Consider the following 17,926-nt stretch of genomic DNA (forward strand, 5'->3'; position numbering starts at 1 on the left):
TTTAAAATATTTTTTTTTACAAATGACCTACCAACATTTCAGAAGACCGATATGTGGTCAAGCGTGTCGATCGACCTTTTTGCATTCGGTGACATTTGGGGAAAGGCTATGACAGGAAAATAGCGGAGGAATGCAAAACAAACCCAAAATGCTTTTGAAAATATGCTCTGGAACGAACGAGTCAAAGACAGGGATCATTACCCTGAAAGATGTCAACGGAGACCTGGCAATTACAGACTCCCAAAAAGCTAATACACTGAATGCTTTTTCTCAAGCAAGGAGGATGTTTCGAATTTGTCAAGAATTACAGAATGTGAAAAGTCTAATGAATTGTCAGTTTGTGACATTAGAGTAACACCATTTGCCATTGAAAAGAAATTGAAAGACTGAACGCTAACAAGACCCAGGGGCCGGATAATATTCCACCCCGTGTCCTAAGAGGAGATTTCTATTCCCTTGTGTACTTTTTTTTTAACAGGTCCCTTGAAACAGGTACTATTTCAGGAGACTGGAAAACTGCTGAAGTCACAGGTATCTTTAAAAAGGTTGGACTACAAGCTTTTGTTTTGCTGTGATAGAAGAGGGACAAATACGACTCAATCACGTTCAGTTAATCGATTGAGTAGTCCCCCTTGATTCACTCACAAATTTATAGCCCCCCTTGAGCTTTCTCCTTGTAAAGGAAACCAAAATCGCATCATCTAACAAATCGAAAGACGCGTTGTTGCTGGTGTACTTTAATTTGTTACGCTTTCAGTGTTTAAGTGTTTGTGTTTTCTTCTCAATACACAATGGCAAAATATGAAAATGAAGATATGCCTGCGATGCACTCAATTTTTCACGGACAGGTATTCCCCATGCGCTTCCGCGTTTAGTTCAAGTCATTTCAATGCATGTTGGAGAGACAAATGAGCCTAAACCTCAGCTATTGGCTACTGCCCTAGGATTTGTTTAATGAAAATAGATGTCGGAATGGTGTTGCGGAATGAAGCGAAGGGCACAGAATATCTGGACAGGGGCTGAGAGTAGGAGCTAAGGTGTGTTACGATGTTCAGGATCAGGATCGATACATTGCAGGAGCCTTTTTAGGTTATCATCGCAATGTTCAACATAACACTTCGATTCCTGCAAACACTATCAAGATTTACATTATTTGTCCATATGATTTTAATTATGTGTTGTTGGTATGTTTTAGGTGGCGTCTGTTCAGAAGTATGGTGTGTTCGTCTCCCTTCCAGGCTTTAAACGCCATGGTTCGTATGCATTTTTTTCAGCGTTCATGGGCTGCAATTCCCACATACACTTCTATCTTGCGTGTATAGATTCCATTCTCTGTTTGTTGGGTACTTGCATGTTTCTTTGTTTGTTGGGTACTTGCATGTTTCTATAACCCACCAAATTCTGACATGGATTACAGTACCTTTCCTGTGTGTAGTTGCTCTCTTAAAGAAGAACATCAGCAGGTCTGTACATAGACCTGAGAGATCTACCGAACGCAGCCAAGATTTGAACCCCAAACCTTCCACAAGGCTATTGTGCGTCAGTGTACATTTACTTGATTAAACAAAGTACATCTTTTGTAAAGATATTAATTGGAACAAGAAACCCCCGGATAAGATCTGCGTCACTGTGAGATCTAACTACATGTAATTTTACTTAAACATTCTCTTTTTTTTTTATAACAGAATTACTTGTAAGAGATGATCTTACAGCCTGGTTGGAGTTTCCCAGGTCATAATGAATCTGAAAGCTGTTTGGTTATTGTTGCTGTGTCGTGTGTGTGTGTGTGTGTCAGACATGGGACTGGTCCGAATTTTATCGGAATTCCGATATTTTCCTTAGCTCACAGACCATTCTTGAGATCGATGCAAATTCGTTGAGAAAAAAAAGGGGGGGGGAGGGTGGTGGTATGAACCGTTCAGCTGAAGCTGTCTGCGTCTGAAGTCAGTGCATTCGCACCCCAGCACTCGCGTGAACCCATAGCAGTATCATGGGTCGCGTTTGATTGGCTGTCGATCTCCGACGATTATCGCCTAGGCCTAATTATTCACCGATGGCGGTTTGCGGGTTGTTTTGATTGGCTGCCGATTTCCAAACGCCGAAGGTGAAAAAGGTAGCATCATGGCGTCTGGCGTATTGTTTTGTCAGCTGTGGAAGCTCTTACGATCGACGACCAAAGTGTGAAAAACAAGTGGAAAGCCAACTGGCTGTCAGAAGAAGTGACTGTCATTATCAACAAGAAAGAAAAGCGCCAGCTCATTGGCGACAGTATCACCAAGATATCCATTCCCGGTCAGGCCGTGTGCACGTGGTGCGACAACGGACTTGGTGGAAAAAAATGTGTTGGTTCTGAAAGTTTTCAAGTAAGTTTTGTGTGTGTGTGTGATTGTTATAAATTACACCTTTGTTTAAAATGCTAAAACATATTATTCTTGTGGTTTTTATAGCTTTTTAAAAAGGCATGATCTAATTTTTTCCTATCAGGAGAGGCCCCAAAATGGCCTTTATAATTCTAACATTCATTTTCCGTCAGGGGGGCTTGCCCCCCTGAACCCCCTAAAGGGGCGTTGCCTATGCGGCCCCTGGACCCCGGCTTACTTTCCTACTTTTGGAACATTTGCTGGTCTCATGTCTGGTGTGTGTGTGTGCGTGTTCTTGTCATGGCAAGAACTGTATACTGTTCAGACAAAGAGTTGTGAGAGTCATGACAAGACACAATCACTGAATCAGATTCGGAAAGTTGACAAACTTTAAAACTTGTGCAAATTCGAGTGACTAGTACACTCTCTCCGTTTGCTTCAGGTGGCTTTGATGTACAGTAAAGAGAAGAAAAAACAGACTCTGGATGAGTAAACCAGTATTTTGTTGTGTTTTCCAGGACTGGTGCATGTTTCACAAATGTCGTCTGCTCGTATCGAAGACCCGGCAGAGATGCTTGCAAAGGGAGAGAAGGTCTACTGTAAAGTCATCAGTGTTGAGGCAGGTTTTTGACTGCATATCTTGTCTTGTACTTATCTTCTACTTATGAAAACAGATACAGGGTGACCCCCAAAAAATGCCAACCATAAAACTGCCAATTACTTCTGCATCTTTTCAATGAAAGACTTCATTTTTAGTGTAAATTTACTTCAGCTTATTCATGATTACATCACAAGGTTTCACATTTGTAGGTTAAATGGTCTGATTTTTGTGCTCTTTCAAAACAAATAGCCAAATTCGGGGATCGACTCAACTGTAGGAGGTTTGACTTTGAGCGGTAGCCACACTCGCCCAATTTGTGTCGGTTTTCATTCTTCCATAAAACTTTAGATACATGTTGTGACGTAAGTTATCATGTCCATTCTGTAAGGGCTAAAACACTTGAATAATATGTAGCCTAACAAAAGTATAGATCTGGGGTCATTTCTGGAGGCACACATTATACAGGCAAAATAACTTTCCTAAAATATGCACTATGTTGTGTAATATTTGAGATTACAAACACCATGGATGGAACTTGCATCACGATTTCAAACACCTGAGTTTTGCTCTGCCGTATCTAACAGCTGTTTGAGAAACAGAAGTTATCTATGTCTGTATCATTTCAAGAAATGTGTAAGCGTGTACAGGATTCAAGATTTACTTAATTTAAAAAAAAAGAAAAAAAGTTGGGGACTCATGTCCTCATTTTTAAGCCCAGTATTGTGCACTTCCACTTATACTTTTCATTGCTGTTCACATTTCATAATCTCTACAACTGAACAGCAATAGAACTGAGGGATAGATTTGTTCATGATGCTTTCAACCTTTACATTTTAAGATCGCCAATCCGCAGAAAAATCAAAACAAGGTCACCGTACATGTAAACTGACTTCACTTTCTGCTCATCACTAATTCCTTTATTGAACAGTTTTGCCACTTTAAGTAAGTTATGATAAAAATATTATATCTCCTTTTACAAATACTGGGCAAAAGCTAAATTTTAGATCAACATGTATTGCAGACAGAGGGATCCAAAATTGGACTGTCCATGAAGCTGGTCAACCAGACAACGGGTAAAGATCTGGACCCTAACAATGTTACACAAAGGTCAGTAATGTCCATTTGTCTATTGATTCTCTGTGTTATGAGAACCTGTGTAGATTTTTATGGAAGAAAAGGACAATGTAAATCATAACTGTTTCAGGGTTATAATTTTCAATAATTTTGGTTATAACACAGTGCCTGCTGCTAGTGGTAATATTGTGCTGATTAATTAATTTCTGTTTTGGTTTCTTTGTACAGTTTAGTTTGCAAAATGCCTTTTCAGTGTTCTGTTTTCTTTTGAGACATATCATTGTTGGTCGGTATTGCCATAATTTCTGTGCTACATCTTTTCAGAAGGTATGTGTATTTGCTCAGGTCCTTTTCTTTCTTTGGAATGACTTCACAGTAAGTAATGTAAATATTTTGTGATGGTGAAATGAAGCATGATTTTTTTTTACACATTGCATATGCAAGGTTGTTTCAGTCTCAGTCATTTCAAAATATGTTTGCTTTTGACATTTATGTTGTTTATGTCAATCACTTAAAACTGAATGATGCGTCCTGATTTTATTTTTTTACAAAATTTGGCCTGGAGAGTCACATGCGTAATATGAATAGATATGTGGTTTTTTTATTCAGTCTGGATGAGAGGAAAAGGAAACAGTTCTTTGCCGGGCAGAAACCCCCGATAGAACTGGGAGCTGTCTATGACACAAAGTGCCGTAGCTGTGGCGGACATGGTAAGTGAGCCAATAGGCTTGTGATAGTTTGCAGTGCCTGAGGCCCTTTGGCTAAGGATCCCTCGATCCATATCAAGAATGTTATAGACACAAAAGTATTCAGCATGCACAACCTACAGATTATACAACCTACAGATTACACAACCATGTATGGCTGCAAGGCAGAAAATATTTTCAAGAGTTCCTATTAAATTTCTGGCATAGTAAAAATGTTCCCACTTCCGTGAGGTAAGTGTGATTTTATCCCCACTCTGTTTAGTGAGTTATATTTTCTTATTCTAGTCAGTTTTTACTGATTTTATTATTGTTATTTTCAAATTTGAACAACGTTTACATTGGCATTGATTGTGAAGTATTTTGACAGGTCATTTGGCAATGGACTGCTTTGTGGACAAGGGAGGCAAGCAGTATGATCTTGTGCCTGACTTGGAGGATATGGTTCCGTCAGAACCAGAGGCACCACCACCAGACACACCCACACCCACAGAGGGCAGCACACACAAAAAGAAGAAAAAGAAGGTGAGCGTCAGTGAACACAGTGTTCAAATCCTTGCTTAATCAAATGTAAATACTATAAGCTCTGATTGGTGCGAAAACCAGGCGCAGTGCACTTGGACATTGTAGTGTACCAGTTTTCTATTGCTCTGGAGAAACAGTGCCTTTTCTTTGGTTTGCGGGTGCCTGGATTGTTTGGGTAGGATGACTATCATGTGGAAAAGATTCTTGATTTAACATTGACACCAGTGCTATTTTACAAACAGTGCTGCACTATTTCATATTTTCTTTTCAGTTAGGTAAACAATACAATTATTTTGGGAACATTTTGCGGCAGATTAACCCTGCACCCATCTGCGCCGGGTATTTAAGTCAACAATCTGTACACAGAAATATGTCATTTTAGGGCTAGTTTGTGATGATGTAAGCCAACTTGTCGACCACCAACAATCTGTACACAGAAATATGTCATGTTGGGGCTAGTTTGTGATGTAAGCCAACTTGTCGACCACCAACAATCTGTACACAGAAATATGTCATTTTAGGGCTAGTTTGTGATGTAAGCCAACTTGTCGACCACCAACAATCTGTACACAGAAATATGTCATTTTAGGGCTAGTTTGTGATGATGTAAGCCAACTTGTCGACCACCAACAATCTGTACACAGAAATATGTCATTTTAGGGCTAGTTTGTGATGTAAGCCAACTTGTCGACCACCAACAATCTGTACACAGAAATATGTCATTTTAGGGCTAGTTTGTGATGTAAGCCAACTTGTCGACCACCAACAATCTGTACACAGAAATATGTCATTTTAGGGCTAGTTTGTGATGTAAGCCAACTTGTCGACCACCAACAATCTGTACACAGAAATATGTCATTTTAGGGCTAGTTTGTGATGTAAGCCAACTTGTCGACCACCAACAATCTGTACACAGAAATATGTCATTTTAGGGCTAGTTTGTGATGTAAGCCAACTTGTCGACCACCACAAATCTGTCCAGGCTTTTACATGTGATGAAAGCATCCTTCCACTTGTTTTCCCCAATCCATGAACGAGTGACGTGATATGCAACAACGCATTCGTTTAAATCAATAAAGTATCCGCAGAATTGAGGGTGAGTAGTATAGCATCCTTAATAACTCAACTCTGTCAACAGTCCGCACTGTAGTTATGTCCGTTGAAGGAATGAGTATAAGTAGTATCCATGACATTGATGTGTATACTTTTGTTCGACCCCTACTGTAGAATAGCCGCTGAGTAGTTATGGGGCTGGATTAAACAAGCAAAAATGTATGGGTTATGAATATGATACTAAACTAGTTACCATGTTCGTTTAAAACGCCCATGTCATTCCGGATCATTGACTCAATGGCTGACGTCAACATGGACGTAACAAAGCAAAACTCTATATAATGACCCCTCCAGCTCCGTACAAGGACTGAATTTCAGTTACATTTTCAAAGTCGTTGAACAGAGTTTCCACTGTATCTGAAAAATTAAATATTACAGACTAGATGTTGTTTTGATGTTGAATACAGTCACATAGACACATTTGAGGTTGTTGTTTTTTAGGAAAAGAAGATGAAAAAGGAGAAGAAGAGAAAGAAGAAACATTGTTCCAGTTCTTCAGAAAGCAGTGGAAGTGAGAAAGAAAGAAGAAGAGAGATAAGGGAAAAAAGGAAAAGACATCACTCCAATTCATCAGACAGCAGCCAGGAAAGACACAGAAAGCATGTAAGCCTTTCTTTGATGTGCTAATGTGCTTCTATTTGGATTTGATATTTAGTATTCTAGGAATTACATTTTGTATGTACATGAGGTACATCTCCACTCTGTTCCTAGAGATAGGCTTTTGTAACCCTTTCCTCTCTCTCTGGGTTTGCCCTTCTTTCCTATCTCCTCTTACCAGAACATACTCCCATCCTTGCTATCAAATGCAGGGCTCCCATTTTTCCAGGAAATGTAAAAACGACAATACTGTTATGAATGTGCTTAAGTTTGCGTCAGATTTCATCATATGGAAATATTCCTCGACCCCCTAGAACTTCAGTGATTTTTGCATTTCTTTAATGACAGCCATGTGTGAATTTTGTCTTTTTTTCTGTCTGGCTAGGCAGTAGTTTTGGGTTTATACTGTTAAGTTTCACATTAGATGCAAACATATTGTTTACCTTTTGCTTTTGTAAGTATCCTTGCTTTTTCTTGAAAGCAATACTCTTTAATGCATTTATGATTTTCTTTTGCAGAAGAAATCGAGTCACAAACACAGAAGCTGAAGTGATCTGTTGTTAAGAGTATGGTTTGTGTTGTGTGTGCATGTGTCTGCATCTGTGGGTCAGAGAGAGAGAAAGAGTGATTGGTGTGTACCATATATCTTAAGTGATGTTTACTTGTAGCTTAGACATGTATGATATAGAAAATAAAAAATTACTACAGGTATTGTCTTTCTGCTTGCACTGATATGTTTCAGTATCTGTGAGTGTCTCTGTGCATGCTATGTCATTGTGTACATATCGCTATCACACCTGTCATTTAGGCATTGTGTCATTATTTCTCAATTACTCTAAATTCCACTATCACCAGGTTGATGATTGCTACATGACATTTGTCTGCAAGTCTCTATCACGTTGTTCTTTATTACAACATGTCTATATCTGTTTCTCCATCTCTCTCTCTCTCTCTCTCTCTCTCTTTCTCTCTCTCTCTCTCTCTCTCTCTCTCTCTCTCTCTCTCTCTCTCTCTCTCTCTCTCTCTCTCTCTCTCTCTCTCTCTCTCTCTCTCAGACACGCCAACATTACTACCCTCTTTCCCAAAGCTCACAGACCCTTTACCTTCTCACGTGGATCAAAATCAGGCATGAAAATTCTCCGTATTTTCCGTATTTTCCGTATTTTTGAAAAAAATAAACCGTATTTTGTTTTATTTTCAGTATTTTTCCTTTTTTTTATTTTTTTTTATTTTTTTTTTTTTTTTTTTCCTAGTCATAGTTATAGTAAAATAGTTTTGGGGCCATGTTTGAATCCAATTTTAAGGCTCAGATAGCCCCAGATTGCACCAAATTGCACCCTTGAACAAAAAATTTTCCGGGGGGGCATGCCCCCGGACCCCCCTAGAAGTCTTGGCGCTTCGCGCCTGCGAAACTTGGCGCTACGCGCCTGCGAAACTTGGCGCTACGCGCCTGCGAAACTTGGCGCTATGCGCCTGCGAAACTTGGCGCTATGCGCCTTCGAATTTTTTTTTCAGTATTTTTTTTTTTTTCAGTTTTCATGCCTGAAAATTCTGACAGGGACACAGCCTCCTCACCCAACCCTACAGTGAAAATGACAGACACCCTAGATGCTTTCCAAAAAACACACCGTTGTTCTCTGCAAGAGTTAGTGACATGGAGAAATGTACTGCTATATCGCTTCAGCGCCCTTTTAGAACAGAATACCGTCACTCTCCAAGTGCAACACTTTGACGACAACAGTGCTACGGTAAACAACACAGCTGAGACTCACATTCTCAGCCTCACTGCCCTCCCTCCATCTATCGCCAGGACTGTCCTCAGGCTGTTTGAGTAACACTCTACTATAAACATAAAACACAAACTGGAATCTTGATGGCCCAAGGCATAAAGGTCCCTGGATGGAGTGAAACTGAATTCCAAAGTCTGCATAAACTCATAGCAGCAATCACTGCTACAGTCACGGAACCAGACACTGACCCTCATGTGGACAATTCCCTGCGTCAAGCAGTTTCGTCAACCCCAATGCCATTCCTTGGAACTTGGTTCGACTTTGCTGGCCTCCCTTCCCACCAGCTGCCCCTCCCCCTTCCTCCCGCCAACGTAAACACAAGCGGCATCAGTCTTGCATCTTACACGCGCCACCAACCGTGACCACCACTCCCAAAGTCATCCACTCTCGCCTCGAGGCAGAGGTGACAGACATTCCTGCGCAACTGGAAGATGCAAAGAACATTGCCCTTTTAGAAATCCTCGACACGACAGAGCGCATCAAAAAAGAGCTTAAAGTTCGAATGGACTCAAGATGCGACGAGCTGTGTGAGAAGCTTGCTGCTGCTGTCGACAGGCTCTCAGTCCTCGAGTTCAACAAGGCACAGGATGCCCTCAAGCAGCAGGTTTTATCATTGAAGGCTAAAGTGACAACACTAGAAGATGAGAGCCATAACCTTCGTGCGACAGTAGACCACATTGAGAGGCAAATGGCCTCACCCCAAGCTACAAACAATGCTTCTTCTCCTCCCCGCAGTCCACCCCCCTCTCCCACTGATCAAGGGAACCAGTCACTTACAACACCATCCAGCGAAGGCGGACACTCAGCGGTAGATGCAGACGCATTCCCAACACCCCCCTCAGCCAAACCCCCGTCTGATATACCTTTGTCCTCATCTGACAAAGACTATTCATCCGTCTGTGATGAGGCGTCTGCTGCAGAGTTGGATGGAGTTGGATGATGAAGCCGCCGGTGTCCACAAGGAAGAGCGAGGCAGTCTGTCCAAGAAACCAACCCGCCTCTCCCCTACAGACAGACTTAGTACCATGGCGGTTGACAGAAACGCCAGAACCGTACTGCTAGGAGACTCGGTCGTCAGAAATATTGACCTAAGCAAATCCGTGCCCACGAAAGACGCTGCAAGGAAAGTGTGCATTCTAGGAATGACACCAGAACAGCTAGCAGCCTGGGCACACAGCACAGAGCCGGTGCCGACGGTGGAACAGGTCACGTTTCACGTTGGCATCAACACCTGTGTTCATTCATCTGTGGCGGTAACCACTGACGCGTGGAAGGATGTCGTGACATCACTAAGATGTCTACGCCAGTCTCCGTGCATCATCCATTATTCCCGCACGAGGACACTCTCCATTGAACGACGTCATCAACCCGTCAAACAAAAACTTGGCTGTGGTATGCGAACGTCTAGGCATTGTTTTCGTAGACAACACGCCTATTTTCATCACTGCAAATGGGACGCCCCGCATGGCCCTGTACATAGACAGCCCCAAAGGAACAGCCAGACTGGCAGAGACTTTGTTCCCCGCCCCCCAATCGTCCAACAAGGCGACCTGCCTACTCTAAGGACGAGGACACCTTCACCCTCCAACACTCCTCCATAAAGCGACCCGTCCATCCGTCCACCGAGCCGAAAACTTTCTCATCCCCCCATTATGACTCTGATTTCCCTCCGTTATCTCAGCAGCAGTCACTGACAACACTACTCACACACCCCACCCCAACCTTGCCACATGGACAGGTCTCAGTCTCCTGTGCCTCCTTTCTTCAATGCCATGCATCAGCAGTCACCACCATCCGCCAATGTCCATGCGGCGCCACCCCCAGGTGCCTTCCCTAGCCTTCCAGATCCCGGGGTTCCAGTCTACCGGGCCGCCATTGACCCTTGGAGGTATGCACGTCCTCGAGAGGACAGCTATCCTGTGGGTGACAACGGTGCAGCTGATCGCCACTTTCACGCTCCAATGTCTGGTGCTCCCTACGGCAGTGACCCTGTTCAGCGCCTCCTGCCGCCGCCTGTCCACCCAACTGTAATGCAGGCTTACCTTTACTACATGCAGGCCTGCCGTATGCAACAGCAGTTCTCTGTGCCTTACTGATATTGAACAGTGTCTCGGAACTACTATCACAAACTACCTCACAACCAACATTGCGAATCCTCTTAGCATTATGTGTGTGTGTGTGTGGTCGAAGCTGGCATTCTTTGATTTATCGTGTTCACTCAACGGAAAAGTGTCATTGACAAACCTTGAAATCTTCTGCTGGTGCTTTTTTCTTTTAAAGAATCCTGGTGACACTTTGTTGTGCTAAAGTTATCTAGTCTGTGCTTACTTCAACTGAACAGATTTCCTTCTGGCTTTCATAATTCTACTGCTAATAGTGTTTGTCGCAGAGAAGTGATAAGAAGACTGTTACTGACGACACATTTTCAGTGCCGATCGGCTTTTCTACTTGCTTTACATTTTTCCCCTTCCTCCGTTTACCGTGCGTTTTTAGTAGTTTAATTTGTTTTGCTATTATTATTCTACGAGATAATACTCACTAATATTCTTTTGTAGAGAATATTCTTGTTGTGTTTTGTTCATTTGTTATGTTATGTTATATGCAGTCTTATATCGCGCGCGTATCTCCAGACTCGGACTCAAGGCGCAGGGATTTATTTAGGCCGTGTGAGATGGAATTTTTTACACAATACATCACGCATTCACATCGACCAGCAGATCGCAGCCATTTCGGCGCATATCCTACTTTTCACGGCCTATTATTCGAAGTTACACGGGTATTTTGGTGGACATTTTTTATCTATGCCTATACAATTTTGCCAGGAAAGACCCTTTTGTCAATCGTGGGATCTTTAACGTGCACACCCCAATGTAGTGTACACGAAGGGACCTCGGTTTTTCGTCTCATCCGAAAGACTAGCACTTGAACCCACCACCTAGGTTAGGAAAGGGGGGAGAAAATTGCTAACGCCCTGACCCAGGGTCGAACTCGCAACCTCTCGCTTCCGAGCGCAAGTGCGTTACCACTCGGCCACCCAGTTGATGACTGTTTATGAATTCCTGGCCTGTGAAAGATGGTCTCAGAGTTGGGCATTTAACAGACATGGGATTCTTCTGTAAATTTACGGAATTCCGTAAATTTTTAGGCTCCAGGGATCATTCTTGAGATTCGTGCAAATCCGCTGAGAAAATTTGGGGGTATATGTAGGTATAGACCCAAGTTTTTTGGCCGGTCCGCTGATCGCGACGCTCCATTCCATACTATTCTTGAACGGTTGGTTCCTAAAACGGTCAGACTGTTGCTGGTCGATCCGTATGGGAACGCGCTCTTTGTCTCCTACAGTCACCGTTTCAACGTAGCTATCGGGGATTCAGTATAAGCATACCGTATGAGAATGATGCGGCGCCATTTTTACATCGCTTCGAGCCACCTGCCAAAATGATGAGGAAGCTAAAGCGAGACGAAACCGTTCTAGCCCGGGAAATTGACCAGCAGAAGTACAAGAAAAATCTCTGGAGATTCGACTGGCTCGATGAAGTTGTATCATTGAGCTGGAAAGACGAGAAAGGCCAGAAGACACAAGACGTGAAAGTTGGCGATGCTTTTGCTAAAATCAACTTGCCGTGGACTCTGACAAACTATTTTCTACTCATGGAAAACAGTTCTGCTTTAATTCAAGGTGAGGTAAAAAAAAAAATTCAATTTTCTTTCATATGTTTCCCTGCTGTTTGAATTGTTGTTATTGCCATTGATATAGAAGCTCTATGATTAAGCTGAAATATACATTTCAGGGCCATTTTTGTGTGTCTAAAACACTAAAAACCTTCAGCTTCTGGGGGCAAAGCCCCCCAGACCCCGACCAGGGGCGTTGCCCCTGGACCCTACTGGGGGCCTTCTGCGGCCCCCAGACCCCCACCTTCTTTTTCCTTAATTATCACTTTTTCTGAATCCCATGTCTGATTTAAATATAAATCATGCCATAAATAAGCTGGATGAGGTAGCAACTATTCTTCTCAACTCAGGCAAATATTTTCACATTTTTGGTCTCTCTGAGTCAAGATTAAACAGTAACATCACGGGTACGTAAGTTAAGATTGAAGGATATAATGTCGTACGTCGAGACCCTACATCAATACAAGAAACTGGTTTGCTAGTTTATATTCACGAGTCTTTCATCACTTAGAGCAGCTAGCATTCAGTTGAAACAATAATATGGCTAGAATTAAAATTGCCTAAATCAGCGCCAATCTTGATAGGTTTCTGCTACAGGATCCAGCCAAAGACCTGTGCTATATGGGGTTCCCCAGGGTTCTGTCCGTGGACCACTACTCTTTTCCCTGTATATTAATGATCTTCCTCTTAGTATTAATGATGACTGTGAACTCTTTGCTGACGATAAATCCCTGCGCCTTGAATATGTGCGCGATATAAATTGCATAAAAAATAAAAAATAAAAATAAAAACCTCCGCTTGGAACTGTACCCACGGAATACGCGCGATATAAGCCTCATATTGATTGATTGATTGATACGGTGACCCTAAACACTACTGATGAACAATTAGACAATGTTTATTCATCGTTGCAGAACAGTGTAGACGATCTAATTAATTGGACGGAATATAACCACATGAGTCTTCACCCTAAAAAGACCAAATACATGTTAATTACAAGAAGGCAAAAGAGACAAAACATACAAAACAATCCTCATTCCATATTAATTGGTAACGACGCAATAGAGGAGGTAGGAGATCAAATATCGATAATAATTTGTCTTGGGCCCATCATGTTCGGTCGTTGTGTAAAACAATGTCGAGAAAAATATATCAGTTAAACAGAATTAAACACTTTCTCGATCAGCACTCAAGGTTATTATACTTCAACGCGTATATATAAACCATCACGGATTATTGTTCGACCATCTGGGTCAGTGCTAATATTTTAAAACCATTGTATAGTTTACATAGACGAGCGCTGAAACTAATTTTACTGAAACAATCCAGTCTTGTATTTGATGATTATAAGAAACTTAAGATTCTCCCACTAAGAGAAAGATTTAAATTAAATGAAGGCGTGCTCCTTCACAAAATACTTTCCGGCCGTGCACCACGTACCTTCATTGCAAACTTTAAAGTCAAACCACCAAACCGAAAGTTTAACGTCCCAATTCTAAGGATAGATCTCTTCAAGTCAAGTTTAGCCTATTCTGGTAGCGTCCTGTGGAATTCTCTCCCGGAATTTGTGAGAGTTCCAATGAGTCTCAATACTTTCAAAAAACACCTTTCACTGTATTAAATGTTAAATTACGAAAAGTCACAGTGATGGAAGGCTTCGTTTAGTTTTAGTTTCATTTGTCCAAAGCATCAATGTTCATTATATCCACACAAAAACACTCAAAGTTTTGATAACACATTTTCTCATGCATGTTTATGCAGCATTGTTCTCACTATGTTACATATATATATGACGCTTAATATTTGTGTATAACCTGTAATGTGTAAATATTCATATGTTGTTTTTTCTCTACTTTTTTTTCTTTTTTTTCTTTTCTACGTGAATGTCCGTGTAAATATGTGTTAGATTAGTCCCCTCTCTGGGCGAGGGCTGGTTGAAAAAAAACTCTAATTGCTTATGCCACAACCCTCGAAAAATAAAATTTGATTTGATTTGATCTCTCTTTCTCTCTCTCTCTCTCTCTCTCTCTCTCTCTCTCTCTCTCTCTCTCTCTCTCTCTCTCTCTCTCTTGCTCTCTCTCTCTCTCCACTTGAAAAAGTTAGACTCTCTCTATCGTCGCTCGGCTAAACTCATCGTAAAGGATAATGCCCCAACAGATATGAAATTAAAAATGCTTAACTTTCTTCCACTGGAAAAGCATCTCAAGTTAAACAAAGCCATTTTCATGCATAAAGTGTATTACGGTAAAGTGCCCATTTACATTACAACATTATTTAATAAAGCTACCGACAGATATGGGTCGGTCAACTTGATCCCACCGATTCCACGAATTGACCTTTATAAGACCAGTCTTGCTTTTTCGGGTACATCAGTTTGGAATTCACTTCCATCATCCTTTAAGCACTTAAAGTCATTAAAAAGTTTTTATAAATGTGTCAAAAAACACTTAATGTCTGAGTAGTTTAACGCGTTTTGATTTACCACACTTAGTATTACGCCAAAGATATGCTGTGCATTGTATATTCTGAACATATTTTTGTTGTACTATTGCTACATGTTCGATTGCTACCAGCTTGTACTTATAATTACTTGCATAGTATGCATTTGATTTTATGAATAACCACATATGTATGCTCTTCATGCCTCATCTTCATCATCGTCATCGTCATCGTCATCGTCATCTTTATCATCACGTGCTGAAGTTTTCTGACCTCCTTTTGTTGGTAAACTTCTTAACTTTTTAATTTTTAATTTTTCAATTTTATCATTGTGTGTCTGTGCGTCCCAAGGACAGATTGTAAGAAAAGGCGTAGCCTTAAATCTTAAAGGCACAGTAAGCCTCCCGTAAACCATCACAGATACGGTCAGGCTTTTACACACAGTACAAACACCCTTTCATTTAAACACTCACCGATTGAGAACATCCTAGGTGCCCTCCGTAAAGAGCGAACAATTTTCAAAGAATTTATTTTTGCGTGGTTTATCTTACCCCTGAGCCATCGTGAACCCGTGTGATCCAGTTTCCCTTTTTCACAATGTAGTCGTCAGTTAGTTATTTGAATGCGACTATTTACAATAGCACGTTTTTATGCACGAAACAAACGGCTGTTGTTCACAAGAACTCTAGCGATGGCTTTTGACTGTTGAGAGGAACGGCGATATGCACTGATAAACCGGCGTCGTCTGCTACGACCCTTGCGTGACCCTGCTTCCGGGCTTTTCTTTTTTCAAACTTTCACAACTTCGAATTGTTCTGATCTTGTCTTGATGAAAAAAGAATTCTTTTATGATTAAAGAATGTTTGTGTAACAAGCTGTCAATTTATTATTTAGATTTTAAAAGTTAGGTCTAGCGCAAAAACGCACCACGGTCCAAAAACATTTTGATAATCATCGATTCACGGCTATCGCCAGTTTACATCGATAGAATGAGACCCGAAGGGAAGTAACTCATGTTTGACCTGAGTTCAGGATGGGTCCAAAAAGTGTTCGAGACAATCTGCAAAATTAATTCTTTAAAAATTGCTCGCTCTTTACGTAGGGCACCTAGGATGTTCCCGTTTGGTGAGCGTTCAAATGGAAGGGTGTTTGTACTGTGTGCAAAAGCCTGACAGTATCTGTGATGGTTTAGGGGAGGCTTACTGTCCGGGCGTGAATTCCGGTATTCGTTACAGCCGTCCAGCACCAAAACGAGGCGCCATTGCTGTTGAGGCCAAGTCCACGAAAATAAATTCTTTGAAAATTTCTCACGCTCGACAGAAAGCAGCCAGGATGTTCCCGTTCGGTGAGCGTTCAAATGGAAGTATGCTTGTACTATATGTTGACGCTCGGGGAGCTCTGTGATGGTTTACGGGAGGCTTACTGTGCCTTTAATCCTTGTTAAATAAAGTTCAATTCAATTCAATTCAATTCTCTCTCTCTCTCTCTCTCTCTCTCTCTCTCTCTCTCTCTCTCTCTCTCTCTCTCTCTCTCTCTCTCTCTCTCTCTCTCTGCTATTGCAGAGTGTGTTGGTGTATGTGTGTTTGTGAGAGAGAGGGAGTGCTTAAGCAGAGAAGGAGAAAGAGAGAAGTGTTAGCAGAGATGAATAGATAGTTGTGCGTTAATTGGCACGGAGTGATAGTGAACATTGGGTTTTTGAAAAATATTAAAACTGACAGCAAGTGCAACTGAGACGTATACAGTGAAAATGACATGCATGACTTTTGTCAACAAGCACTACTTTTTTTTGCCTTTTTATATGTTGATAACGCTGCAAAATAGTGCAAATGAGACAGTGATTACGGGAGTCACCCCATGTGTGCGTGTGTGTCAGTGTATGTGTTCAACAATCAACATTTAGACGACATATATCTGATTAATAATCTGATACATAATTTAAATGATGCACACATACACAAATACAAAGGGAAACTATTAAAGAATATTTTTGTGGAAACAACCTAAGCATTGTAGCAGTCAATGCAAATACCAAAAGTTCATATGACCATTTTTACACCTGAGTTTGTTTTGGATTAGTAATAGTGGTAATAGTTATGGAGAATATGTATAGAATAAAATGTATTCAAACTAGTGAGAAAATGTTTCTTGCTTTGATCTAATTTAAAGAAGACATTTATCTTTCTGTTGTCTTGCAGGAAAAAGGGTTAGGGTTATAGTTGTTGTTGTTGTTTTCAATGTGTAGCAAATGTGAATCGAACGAATCTCGCAAGTTGCAGCTGAATAAAACGGCTCAGGATAAGTGCACAAGCTACTTAGGTAGTGCTTTGTGCAATACCCATGAGCTAGCGGGAAAGACGATTTACGAGAGTAATCTCCCATGGCATGGCTCTGTGGCTACCTTCTTGTTTACAAATGGCGACCTCCTAAGGAAAGTGCGTCCTGTGTTTGGATTCTTTTAATGAATGCTGCTTTGGGGGAAACAGGAAGGTAAAAGTGAGCTGAGGGTGTCTCAGATAAAGTTTATATTGTTAGTTCTCATCACTGATCTGACATTTCTAGCTTCGACATGTATCTAATGGCTGATTGCCAAACTCGCAGAAAGTCACACCAACTGACTTGGCCTCATTCACTTTCTGTGTTTGATTTGGTGTCGTTTTTTTTAATTTTGTTGTAATCTTCTGCTAATAGAAGCCTTTGTTTGAATTTAGACGTCAAACAGCAGTTTTGTTGGAACAAGGGATATTTGTACAATTAATGTCAAACTTTTCAGATCAAATTTGAAAAGGGCACAAAGGCACACACTGTTTTGAGATCATAAGGTCACAGAAGTGTACATGTCCCCTATATATTTGTGCATAAACATACCAACTGTTTTAATGATATCCATATCTTTTGCAGCTTATGATCATATCTTAATCTCACTAGTGCCAAACTGCACACTAAATGGCAGTGTATCTTTTTCTCTATAATAAAATGACATGACAATTGACATGCAGTTTGGACACTTTAAAACTTTTAATTTACAATTTTGTCAACTTCTCTGTGGTAGGT

The 17,926-nt window shown here is 41.1% G+C and overlaps 2 protein-coding genes across 5 annotated transcripts in view; both read left to right on the top strand.

Annotated features, from left to right (window-relative positions):
- The first annotated feature begins 680 nt into the window (after nucleotides 1-680).
- Nucleotides 681-7,685, top strand: LOC138970882 (zinc finger CCHC domain-containing protein 17-like). Of its 3 annotated transcripts, none has more exons than XM_070343452.1 (8): nucleotides 681-848; nucleotides 1,196-1,253; nucleotides 2,879-2,983; nucleotides 3,987-4,068; nucleotides 4,645-4,745; nucleotides 5,110-5,264; nucleotides 6,819-6,980; nucleotides 7,493-7,685. In XM_070343452.1, exons 1-8 carry the CDS (start codon nucleotides 792-794, stop codon nucleotides 7,520-7,522), a joined length of 750 nt encoding a protein of 249 aa, XP_070199553.1. In that variant the 5' UTR covers nucleotides 681-791; the 3' UTR covers nucleotides 7,523-7,685. The 3 variants fall into 3 exon arrangements, with proteins under 3 accessions (XP_070199553.1, XP_070199554.1, XP_070199555.1); XM_070343453.1 differs by having other exon boundaries at nucleotides 683-732; XM_070343454.1 differs by lacking the exon at nucleotides 681-848 and adding an exon at nucleotides 872-1,037.
- Nucleotides 7,686-15,367: 7,682 nt separating this feature from the next.
- The window catches only part of LOC138970883 (uncharacterized), a 77,367-nt gene continuing 74,808 nt past the window's right edge, over nucleotides 15,368-17,926 (top strand). The window contains exon 1 of one of the 2 annotated variants that reach the window (XM_070343455.1): nucleotides 15,368-17,362. The gene's annotated coding sequence lies outside the window, so the exon portion shown is untranslated. The remainder of the gene's footprint in view (nucleotides 17,363-17,926) is intronic. The other variant, XM_070343456.1, reaches the window with a different exon arrangement.

The sequence above is a fragment of the Littorina saxatilis genome, linkage group LG7 (assembly GCF_037325665.1).
Source record: "Littorina saxatilis isolate snail1 linkage group LG7, US_GU_Lsax_2.0, whole genome shotgun sequence".
Lineage (NCBI taxonomy): Eukaryota > Metazoa > Mollusca > Gastropoda > Littorinimorpha > Littorinidae > Littorina > Littorina saxatilis.

Excerpts from the sequence above, each read along its gene's own strand:
- LOC138970882 (XM_070343452.1), top strand. The coding sequence starts at position 792 with ATGGCAAAATATGAAAATGAAGATATGCCTGCGATGCACTCAATTTTT. Across the intron at positions 849-1,195 it reads ACTCAATTTTTCACGGACAG|GTGGCGTCTGTTCAGAAGTA; the intron begins GTATTCCCCATG and ends GGTATGTTTTAG. Across the intron at positions 4,069-4,644 it reads CCTAACAATGTTACACAAAG|TCTGGATGAGAGGAAAAGGA; the intron begins GTCAGTAATGTC and ends TTTTTTATTCAG.